The 11865-nt window shown below is 49.2% G+C and overlaps 1 protein-coding gene across 1 annotated transcript in view; it reads right to left on the bottom strand.

Moving 5' to 3' along the window:
• TMEM108 (transmembrane protein 108) overlaps positions 1–11430 on the bottom strand; it is a 21394-nt gene extending 9964 nt beyond the window's left edge. Inside the window, exons 1-3 of the mRNA XM_007937458.1 lie at positions 11373–11430; positions 10941–11307; positions 9715–10772 (exon numbers count right to left, since the gene is read on the bottom strand). Coding sequence (XP_007935649.1) covers positions 9715–10772; positions 10941–11307; positions 11373–11430 — 1483 coding nt within the window. The remainder of the gene's footprint in view (positions 1–9714; positions 10773–10940; positions 11308–11372) is intronic.
• Between the last annotated feature and the right edge of the window lie 435 nt (positions 11431–11865).

Genomic DNA, 11865 nt, shown 5'->3' with positions numbered 1-11865 from the left:
TCATGAGCTTCCATTCTAATGTGTGTGTGGTATGCACAGGGGGTCGGATGATACATAAGTAACAAACAAAATGAGTAACCAGGTCAACTCAGAGAGCAGTAAGTGCTCCAAGACAGTAAAACAGAATAAAGTAAGAGGGACAATGCTGGGGAGCTAGGGGACAGACTGCTTAGAGTCATCATGAAAGGCCTCCCTAATGAGGTGACCTTAGAGCTAATGTGGGGAAGGAGCCAGGCATGTAAAGAACAGGGCAATGCATTCCAGGCAGAGGGAACAACACAAAGAGTCTGAGGAAATAGCAAAGGGTCTGAAGTGGGGAAAAGCCCAATATGTGTAACGCCAGTATGGCTGCAGTGGAGTGAGCGTGGGGAAGTGAGGTAGGAGATGAGGCCACAATGGTGTTTAAAGGATGCTTCCATAGAGCTTGGGGTTAATGGGCTTGGATATCATCAGGGGATTTCTGTGGACTGATACCCAAGTGGTGCAGTGCTTGTCCCTGAATTTTCTCCAACAGAAGGCCTTGTTCTTTCAGTGGGAGGGTGCCCCAGCACCTGGCTGCACAGAAATGGCATGTGCAGAGCAATGGCACAAGTTACCCCACTGGATTGACAGCAGACTGACAGAGTGGGAGTATGGCTGAAACAGGGCAGAGCACAGTGAATGTTACAAAAGAATCCCTTGACTTCCACAGAGGGCCCCCTTGATGGCAGAGCCTCACAGAGCAAAATCACTGGGCAGAAATCTTGGACTCTGATCAAACAGCTTCTCTGGCCACCATCTCCTCCTCCTTTCCATTGTTGTTGTTGTTATGTGCCATCGAGTCGGACCGGACTCATAGCGACCCCTCCTTGGGTTTCCGAGGAGGTAACACTACAGAAGTAGATTGCCCCATCTTTCTTCCGAGGAGTGGCTGGTGGGTTTGAACCACCAGCCTTCTGGTTAGCAGTCAAGTGCCTTAGCCACTATGCTACCAGAGCTCCCTCCTTCCCATTTGTTGTTGTTGTTGTTATGTGCCATCGAGTCAGACCTGACTCATAGCGACCCCTCCTTGGGTTTCCGAGGCAGTATCACTACGGAAGTAGGATTGCCCAACCTTCCTTCTGAGGAGTGGCTGGTGGGTTTGAACCGCCAGCCGTCTGGTTAGTAGTCAAGTGCCTTAGCTACTATGCTACCAGAGCTCCCTTAACCCTCCTTCTAACTCAATGAAGTCAGCACTATTATGGTCCTCATTTTAAAGACAGGAAAACTGAGGCCTAGAGAGGCAAAGTGACTTGCCAAGAAACAAATCCAGATGAATTCCAAAGTCTGTGCAGTTAACATCTAAGATGCTGCCTTATGGAGATAGGACAAAGATTGAAGCTAAAGCCCACAATGCAGATGGGCCTGACTGTGGCTCTACTCAGCTTGACTGACCACTCAACTGACTTGTGACTCTGTCTACTCACCCTCTGAGACTCAGTGGGCCCCAGTGAGGAAGGAGGATACTTGAATTTTGTTGGTGAACTAGGTGTGAAGAGTAGCTTAGGTATGCGGACAAGGAAGCCTCCTGAGGTTACAGAGGTGGGTGGCCTGTCTAGAAATGGGTGATGCAATGAGGGTGACAGAAGTCTTCTTGGGGAGAAGCCAAAATAGGACTGGGTATATCCAGGTTCACCACCACCAGAGCCTTGGGAGTGGCTGAAACTCTGAGCAAGGGGTGGAATATCCAGGACGAGCCATCCACAGAAGCCAGCACTATGGTGAGAATGGCCAGCAGAAGTCAGCTCCCTCCACAGTGGCCTGAGGGCTTGGTCAGCACCAGAGACGTTGCATGCTAGGGTGTGGGGTAGCTGCAAGTGTGGGCACCTATACAGGGCTGAGAACTCAGGGCCCAGGCCCAATGTCACTGTGGGCTCTCAGGAATCCTGGAGCCTTCTTTCCAGCTGCCTGACTTGCTGGCACCTCAACCTGAGTGCACTTCTGAACAAGGTCAAGACATGGGGCAAGTTTTCATTTCATCTGATCTGCTTTGTTCCAAAGAGACTTTAATTTACTTACCATTCTTCCAGCTCATCTAAAAAAGAAAGATTTTAAAATCTAGAGATCTCTGAATGTTTGAGCTAAAAGGGATTCTAGAAATCTACTACAGATTTTTTCAAATCATGTGAATCTCCTCTTACCTTGGGAGCTCTGGTAGCCTAGTGCCTAAGGCATTTGACTGCTAACCACTTCTCTTCCTTCCAAAGAGCTCTTTCTTCAAACAGCTGAAGAAGAAATAGGGTAACAAGGGGGGCTGCAGAGCTCAGCCTGCAAGTCCACTTTTGGTCATCTCTGGTGGTGTAGTGCCTAAGGCATTTGACTGCTAACCAGAAGGCTGGTGGTTCAAACCCACCAGCCACTCCTCGGAAGGAACACTGGGTAATCTACTTCTGTAGAGATACCACCTTAGAAACCCAAGGAGGGGTTGCTGAGTTGGGACTGACTCAATGGCAGTGAGTTTTTATTTTCTAGGTGAGAAAACTATGGCCCAATGTATCAAGCTGATTCGTTCCAAGTCCTAGGTCTACAAGTGGTAGGCTGGGACAAGACCCCAGGTCCCATCTCCCGTTTTCTGATTTCTTCATTCTTCACTGTCACTAACTTTCCACCCTGCTCTTGGAACTGAGAAAGTAGAGTAGCCTAGATGAATTCAAGCCAGTAAAAGAAGCCATAAAGACTGGGTTAGGGAAAACATTTGGGAAATGGGAAAGGTGCTTTTTCCTGAGTTAGAGCCTGGGGGAAGAAAAGTAGGAGGGGTGTCGGATCTTTCCTATGATGGGACAAAGTGACTCTTCAATTATTACGCTTTTAAGGTGGCTTTCTGTCATGACGTGCACACTACTGCTATATACATAAAGTATCAACTGGCAGGTGTAAAACACATGTGCGTGAACCTGATTTGCAGTTAGCATGCATCTCAAAGGAAGAGGTATTTGTGGGAAGAGTCAATGAAATCATGCATTTAGTAGCACTTCACGTGGTCACTGGCACACAGTGGTGCTGAACCAACATAAGTCCCTTCTCCAACCCACATTCTTTTCTACAAAGTGGGGAATGGAAACCCAGAGATGTGAACTTGCCCAAAGCCACACTGCTAACCTAGTGGGAGACGGGTTTCAGAATCCAGGTCATCTGACCCCCAATCCAAGGCTCCTTCTAGAAGCTCATCTTGCCCCGGCTCTTAAACCTGGGCCTGTTTAGAATACACGATGCCGGGTTCCTGTCTTGCAGGAAGAGCTGGCACTGTTGCAGGATGGCTGGGAGTCGAACAGGGAGTTCTGTCCCAAGTTTTCTCCTCATATGTTGCTAATACTCCAGGGCCCCGTCATATTTCTCTAAGGGAGTTCCCCATGCTTCTCCAGTACCACTTCATTTACTTATTGAAAGCCTGCCTGGCTCTACAAAGAGTAGGGGCTTAGAGTCATGAAGGCCTGGGTTTAAGACTTACACTGGGTTAAGTCATTCCATCTCTCTGATTAATATAGACTTCCTAATGTTGTCATTGGAAGGAAGGCTGGGCAATCTACTTCTGTAGTGATACTGCCTTGGAAACCAAAGGAGGGGTCGCTATGAGTTGGGCCTGACTCGACGGCACATAACAACAACAACAACGTTGTCAAGGGAGATCTGGTAGTGCAGTGCCTAAGGCACTTGACTGCTAACCAGAAGGCTGGTGGTTCAAACCCACCAGCCACTCCTTGGAAGGAAGGTTGGGCAATCTACTTCCATACTGATACTGCTTCAGAAACCCAAGGAGGGGTCCCTATGAGTTGGTTCCGACTTGATGACAGTGTTTTTTTTTTAAATGTTGTCATGAGAATTAGAGATCATTGATGCAAAATGCCCAGCACCCTGCCTGATACACAATAGGTGCTGAATTAATGAGAGTTCTCTCCCAGCACGATCCACAAGAGAGATCTAGAAAGAAAAACTAGGCTGTCCAATAGTTGGATGGCTCAAAGCCAAGGTGCCACCTGTGGTTCACTATTTCAGTGGTCTGACCTTTATTCCAAGAAAAGAAGGTACAACTCAGACTGCTAGCATCTCTAATATATTCTCAGCACTACCCTAGGTACTTCCCAGTCTTATTTAACCCATACCCTATGAGGAAGGTACCCTTACTATTCCCATTAATAGAAGAGGTAACTACAACTCATGGAAGTTTAGAAAATTGATCTTGATCACACAGCTCATTACTGGAACTTGAAGCTGGGTCTTTGTGACCTGCAAGTGATGCAAGTGATTGTCCTGAGCACTGGAAGGAACATAAATTAGGTATGTGGAAGCACTTTGTAAATTATAACCAAACCAAACTAACTCACTGCCATCGAGTTGATTCCAACTCATAGCGACCCCCTTTGGGTTTCTGAGGTGGTAAATCTTTACAGGAGTAGATTGCCCAGTCTTCCTTCCAAGGAGTGTCTGGTTGGTTTGAACCACCAACCTGGTTAGCAGTCAAACCGTAAACTGTACATCTCTGCAAACATAAAGTGTCAGCTACCTGTTCCTGATTTAGTCACAGAGATTCAACTGCCTTTTTGTTCCTAAAGCAACAGCTGTAAAACTCTACTAGGGATCAATGGGGCCTCTATTTCCTTAAGTTTGAAAACTTAAGGGAAGAGTTAGGCAAACTCTCTCAGCTTCCCAGGAATGTCAATGAGTCATCCATGGCTTGTTGGATGTGTGGCAGGAAGGGAGAGGGTCAGTGATTTTAGGATGGATCCCTGAGCACTGTGAACACCTTTCTGGAGGGGATGGGGCAAACTTTCAGGTGATGGGAACCAACATGTGATGAGAAACAGAAAAGAAACTTTCTAGGCCCAAGGATTCAGCCTGTTCAAACACCTGCTGAAATTGTTCTCTCTCTGGTCTGGTTGAGAATGTACTGCAAATCACAGCAGGAACATAAATCATCATCACTATGGTCTCACTGCCACTTTTGAGCATCTGCCCCATAGCAGAAATGTGGTAGGAGCTTACATGCATTATCTGATTTCCACAAGTCTTTGAGTTGAGTGTTGTGGCTGAGAAAATGCCCCATTCAGCTCTTCCACTGCAGGGAGCTTAGCTGACCGACAGCCCCAGCTGCCACCCCTCTGAATCCACCTCTACGTTTGCACAAAGGTCCCATTTCCCCAGGCTGCTCCCTAGTGCAGGCCAGTTTCTGCAGGACACAGAATTCCTCCAATGTCTCAAGGGCACTGATGGGCCTGAAAGAAACTTTCTTAGAAGTGCACTTTAGTCCAAGACTCTTCCTACCTAATCTTCCTTCCTTCCTTCCTTCTCTTCTTTTACAGGTGTCAGGTCTACATTCAGTCTGAGGGCTCTCCCTGCCTACTCTGGTCCTTTCCATTTATTCTTCTCAAGTGTTTCCCCCAATAAGTCTCTTGCATGCCTAATCCCACATTGATGTCTGCTTCTGGAAGGATGTGAACTAACATAGTGGTATCAGTCCCATTTGGGAAAAGAGTGGATCAAGTTAAGTAATGTGTTGAAGTTTCACAGCTGATGAGTGGTAGAGATGGGGTTACATGCAGGTGCGTTTGATTCCACAAGGCAAGTCCTTCTATTACACCAGGCCTCCTCTCTAAAATCATGTAGATTTAAAATTAGAAAAGTTAGAGAAACAGCAAGCCATTTCATTTAATAGAAACCTGAGACCAGTGAGGGGAAAGGATTAGTCCAATGGCTCCAATGTGAGGGGTGACCAGGGTTGTGGACATTCATTTCTCTCATTTGGAGGTTGACAGAAGATGCCAAGGGAAGGCCTTAGGGTGTGGAAAGAAGCCAGGCTGGACATCATATCACAGGTCTGGGGAAACCAGGTAAGTTGCTTACTGTGTGGTTGTTCGTCCTGCCGGGGGGAATAAGCCTGTTGAAGGCCCAAGAAAGTTCCCATAGGAGCCCAGGTTGGGAAATGCATAGAAGAGCTGACAGAGTGTAGGTATGACACTCTGGTCCACCCAAGGTGACATCCCTGGACAACTTTGACTTGGCTGAGGATCCTCTCATTCTTCCTCCTTCTACTGGTTCATAGGCCCCAAGCAGTCAAGCTTCCAGGTCAAGAATAATTCTCACTCCAGTTTTCTTATTTAAAAAGTCATTTTGGGCCTGTGAGTAAAAGGTACCTACATACATTCAAATCTGACATTTACTGAACATAGCCAAGAGCCATGTTGGACACATTGATGAGTTCTCTCTTCATGCTGAATGATTATTCCAAGGGCATTTACCATGTGTCTGGAGGGAGCTAGACTGCTGTGAGGCAAGGTGTATTGACAGACCCTTATGTGTGGGCCAGTGAGAGGTGCCATTCTGCCTTGGCCATGCTTACCTTGGATTGTGCATGAAAAATATCTATAGCTGGCATTGCTTCCTGTTCTCACCATACATAAACCCCCATCTTCTCACATTGGAGGGGGGGCGGTGAAGACATTCTCAAGCATGGATGTGGCACATGATAGGATGGGCAAGGGAGGCTGGTAGTACCAGGCCTGGATGCCTCTAGCAGGAGATGGTGGGCTCTGTATGTCCTGATGGTGGCAGCAGAGACCAGCTCAGGTGCCACAGGGCTCTCCTGCTTCTGGGAGTGTGCCGGTGGATCCAATCAATTTCAGATCTCAGCACATCTGGAAACCTGTGTGGCTGCAAGTCTCTGGCATGACTCAGGAGACAAAGCATTTCTTAGCCCTGGCACACATATATACTTCCAGCCTGAGGTGGGGCTTGCGATCTGGAAGGGCAGGTGGAACTGATAACATCCCTCTGTGGGCAGGCCTGGGATGTGCCATGTTTACTGCTGATCAGCAGGGCCAGTGCTAGTGCTGGTCTGAACAACCAGATGAGAGAAAAACCTATGCATGTATTTTATTACCAATGCAGACTCCTAAAAATATCTGGCACACTGTCAAGGGGTGAGACCCTTCTTCTGAGGGCTGCAGAGTGGGTCAGAAAAGATAGAACCACTAGGAAGATCTGAAACCTGGGGCCCTTGGAAGAGGTCTGCTGGCCTGATGAATAGAGGGAGGGTTGGGCTATGAAAACAACCTGGATGTGCACCTTATCTGTTCTTTGAAACAACACACAGCGTTCTGAAGCTGAACAAGTATTCTTCTATCTCTGACCCTCTCACTGGGGCTTTCACTGGATTAACAATGATCCCACAGGAGTCAGGGGCCATGATGGAGAACAGGGAGCTATGTGTGGAAGCAAGCAGAGCTGGGGCAGTGAGCGCTTGGAGTGAGGGTTTATGGTAGTGTCCTAGGTGAATGGTGGAAATACAAAACAAACATCAAAGGAGGTAGACTCTGTGATGCCAAGATGCTATCTGGAGTCCACATTGAGTAAGAGGTCGTATCTTCCTTTAGAAAGTAATGTTATACCCATAGCACCTGGAGCCTCTTGTCAGAGTGCCAGAAGAACTCCTGAGGCAACATTCCAGGCTGCATCCTTGCCTCTGTCTTGGCTGACATTTTCATGTGTGGTTTAGGCAGCCCATGGGCTTTCCGGTTTGCAGTAAAAGCTAATCTAATTTCAAACTTATATTTAGCAGAAGAGTTAGGGGAGAGGTAGAAGTCTTTGCAGAAAAACCCAGGTGGGTGTGTAGGCTTGGTCTACTCTGCATATCCAGCCCAAGCAAAGAGGAAGTCCAGCTGGGGAGAGGGCTCTGGGAGTTAGAGAGGGAGCCACATCTTACACCTCTGACTCCCTAGTGCCTGGTATAGTGCCTGGCACAGAATGGGCACTCAGGAAATATTACATTGAACCAGAAGACAAATTCCACCACCAGATCTGTCTGAGTCATTGTGTGTGTGATTGGGACCCTGTGCCAGTCCTTTAACCTAGAGACTTACTCCCTACCTTAAGGAATGGATGAAGCTAGAGCAGGCCATTTGTTTGATTCTGTTTTCATTTTATTCCTCTGGCTAGTCTGCTGTAGGGATGGAATGATGATGTTAATGGTAGCTCCTTTTGTAAACTAAAGCATCCTAGACACATGTAAGGAATGGAAAATTAGAAAGCTGCCTCTAATATGGTTACTTCTCAAATATGACCATTATTAATAATATATTAGCTCATAGTGCTACATTTTCTCATTATCATTCTACTGTTTTAAAAGTGGGAAATCATAGATTTAAGAATATACGTGTGTCTTTGTGAAAGACAATACAGTTGCTCTTATTAAGAATGAAAACAAATCCACAATCTGCTATCATTTTGACTCTTCCTGAATTGGGTCCTTGAGCAGAAATAGGCCACCCACCAATGATATGGCAAAGTTTGGTTTGCTCATCAACCTGAAGAAAGGTGGGAGAGGTGGCCCCCCGGAAAGAATCGAGACTCTAGACTAAGAAAGATCTTGTTAGAGTATAATGCTGTGTGGAATCATGATTCATGTTAAAGGCATAAGCCTCCAGCACTACTGTTCAAATAGCCCACAGCATGAGGAAAGGCTGGGGTGGGAGGTCCTAGCTCAACAGCCTCCCCTGCGTAAAAACTCAGGGCTTTCATTCCTCTCAAGATTGGGGTGAGAGCAAGTGGGGTGACAGGGAAGCTAATGAAACCAACAGAGCTGATGCAAGCACGGGCTCTTCAACTGGGCCAAGTATCCAGACAAAGGAGCCACTACCTGCTCTCCTCTGCCATGGTTGGTCATGTGTCAAAGGTCATGCTCCCTCCTGGAGAACAAGGGTATACTAGAGGCCATCCAGAGGAGAAGGGGCCAGGGCACTGTGGCCCCCAGGGGAAGATTTGAAAGAACGGGGATGAATACAGTCTGGGAAAAAAGAAGACTGCTCTTGAAAGCCATTTAATATGTTTTAGGGGTTGTTAAATGGACTTTTTTGGTGTGGTTTCAGAGGGTAAGGCTTAGAACACAGAGCAGAAATTATAAAGAGGCAAATTTCAGTCTCTCATCATCCCAATTCTGCTGTTCACTAGCTCTGGGACCCTTGGTGAGCTACCTCCCTTCTCCAACTTGCCATTTTTTTCTGCAAAATGCAGGGTTGGATTAGACTGTTTGTAAGGTCTTCCCCAGCTCCTGGGAGTTGTGGCTTTGTGGTCAGTAGGCACAGAGCCATGGCCTGGGAGAGCCAAGGAGCAGGGTCAGGGTTGACCTATGCTATGAATCTTGTCTTACTACTGTGTTTCCTGAGATTTTGGGAATTTTTGCAGTTCACTTGGTAAAGACTGCCCAGGTCTGGGGCAATACTAAAACCAAAAACCAAACTCACTGCCACTGAGTTGATTCCAACTCACAGCGACCCCTATGGGTTTCCAAGGCTGTAAATCTTTATGGAAGTAGATTGCCCCATCTTTCTTCCACAGAGCAGCTGGTGGGTTTGAACTGCTGACCTTCTGGTTAGCAGCCAAACGCCTTATCCACTGCACCACCAGAGCTCCTGTTGTTGTTGTTGTTGTTATTTGCCATCAAGTTGGACTTGACCCATAGAGACCCCTCCTTGGGTTTCCGAGGCAGTATCACTATGGAAGTAGATTGTCCAACTTTCCTTCTGAGGAGTGGCTGGTGGGTTTGAACCGCTAGCCTTCTGGTTAGCAGTCAAGTGCCTTAGGCACTATGCCACCAGAGCTCCTCCAGAGCTCCTAGTGGACTTGAATTCTGTGAATAAGCAAGTTGACATGGCAGAGGGAGAGGAAGAGGGGGAGGGAGGAGTTAGGAGAGGGCAAGACACTTACAACAGGAGGAGATGGGCACGCTGATAGCCAAGATCACCCAGATGATATCCATCTTGCTCAGGCAGATGGTGGCTCTGTGCTGGGGTTTGTCCCCTTCAGCCACATGGGAGATGTTCCCCACTGTTCCAGGCTTCCAGGTCCCAGCAGGGACCAGGCGGTTGAGAAAGTTTCCTGTGGCCGTGGACATTACTGTAGAGAGAGGACTGGGCACTCTGTCGGTCATGGAGGAGATGGTTGCAGCCTCCTCCTCAGCCTGGGAAACAGTGCTTTCTGAGACACTGGGAGGGTGAGCTGGGGCCTGTGGGGTAGCAGATGTTCCCTGAGGAATCCCCTTAGAAGGGGCTGAGACACTGGCATCGAAGGCAGCCTGGGTAGGCCCCGTGGCGGCTGTGAAGACCCCAGAGATGGCAGACAATGGTCTGTTGGTGCCAGGAGTGACAGTAAGCCAGGAGTTACTGTGGCTGGGGCCATCCTGTGGGTCACCGCGGGGGTGCTGAGAAGGCACTGGGGAAGGTTGTGGAATGGTAGGGGCACCTGAGGCTGCTGTGGCGTTCAGCTCCCCTCCTTGGCTGGTGAAGGTGGGACCACCCCCCTGGCCTGTTCTGCTAAGGCCTGACTTGTTCTCTGCAGGCACCAGGGGGGTGGTGGGTGACGCCCACGAGGTACTGTTGGGCGTTGTGATTGCAGCCACTATCTGGGGCTGTAGTGAGGAGTTACCCTGGAGTGGGTTCCTGGGGGTGAGAGCAAAGGGGTCTGGTTCCACAGATCCTGTGAAGTTGCCCTTGTAGATCTGAAAGATTTTCCCCAGTGGTCGCTTCTGGCCCAGATGTGTGGAGCTCAGATTTCGCCCTCGCTGGCCTTCCTTCCTCCCCGAGTGGCCACTGGATGCAGGTGAGACAGGGCGTGATGAACTCCCTGCTCCCTTTCGGGAAGAGCCTGGTGGCCTTGGGGGTCTGCGTGTGGTAGACCGGGTGGGTGATGTGGCGGGGCGGCTGGTGACTCCTGTTGGCTTTGTCAGCAGGATGGTGGGGATGGCCTCCCCTGGAGGGCGGTTGGTGACTCCTGTTGATTTTGTCAGCAGGATAGTGGGCAGAGCCTCCTCTGGGGGGTGGCTGGTGACTCCTGCTAGCTTTGTCAGCAGGATGGTGGGCATGGCCTCCCCTGGCGGGTGGCTGGTGGTTCCTGTTGGCTTTGTCAGCAAGGTGGTGGGGACAGCCTCCTCTAGGGGGTGGGAGGATGGAGTTGCTGTGGGAACAGGAGGGGACCTAGTGTGCACAGAGCCTTCAGAATGCGAGGTGGCTGCTGTCACCATGATGACAGGGATGGTTTCTGTAGGAAGATTTCTGTCCGGATGGGGCGTCATCATTGCCGTGGGTGCTATGGGCTGTGAGGAGGGTTCATCGTCATGGTGTGTCTGCATCGCCACAGAGGCAGGAATAGCCACCACGGAGGAGTGTCTGGTAGAGGTGGGGGGTTCTCTCACCATGGTGCCTGGAGTCGTGCCTGAGGGGAGGACCTGAAGAGATTCCCTGGGAGATGGTTCCTGGATGGCAAATACCAGTGCTTCAGTCAGTGCCAAAATCAGGAGGAAGCCTTGAGAGGGAGACAGAGAGAAGAGGTGAAACACCTGGAGTAATGCACTGCTGGGCCTTCCTCACCCAGGACCTTGCAAAGCTCTGGGAGTGGAGGGAAACATCGGTGTATTCTGGAGGCCATGCTGCCTTCCTGACTCTCAAATCAGATATAAAACCCTGGGTAGGATAGGACAGGCCTATTAGGTAGGTGCCACTCAGCACCTGTCAGGAAGAGAAACCAGCATCAGGAGACTCAGAAGCAGCTACACTGGCCTTCCCCAGCCTTCCCCCAAGGCCTCTGAAATGCCATCAGCCCTCTGCCCAATGGCATCTTTTCAGAAAAGGATGGGGCTGGGACTTGAGATAAGGGTTTGTGGCCTCCACATCTGCCTCCAAGTACCTGCTGCCCTTCTTCAGCCAGGGAGGGGTTAAGCCCAGGGGCATGGCCAGAGGGAAGCCGGCCTGAGCCACCCTGAGCTAATGAGGAAGGCCTGAGCAATCAGAGCTGACCAACTCCCATGCCCTTTTTCTGAAGCCTTTATGTACACTAGACAGAGGCAGCAATGGGCAGACTTCT

This window comes from Orycteropus afer, unplaced genomic scaffold (assembly GCF_000298275.1).
Source record: "Orycteropus afer afer isolate SDZICR_OR568_19922 unplaced genomic scaffold, OryAfe1.0 scaffold00003, whole genome shotgun sequence".
NCBI lineage: Eukaryota > Metazoa > Chordata > Mammalia > Tubulidentata > Orycteropodidae > Orycteropus > Orycteropus afer.
The sequence above is the reverse complement of the archived record's forward strand: the minus strand, read 5'-3'. Positions and strand labels throughout refer to the sequence as shown.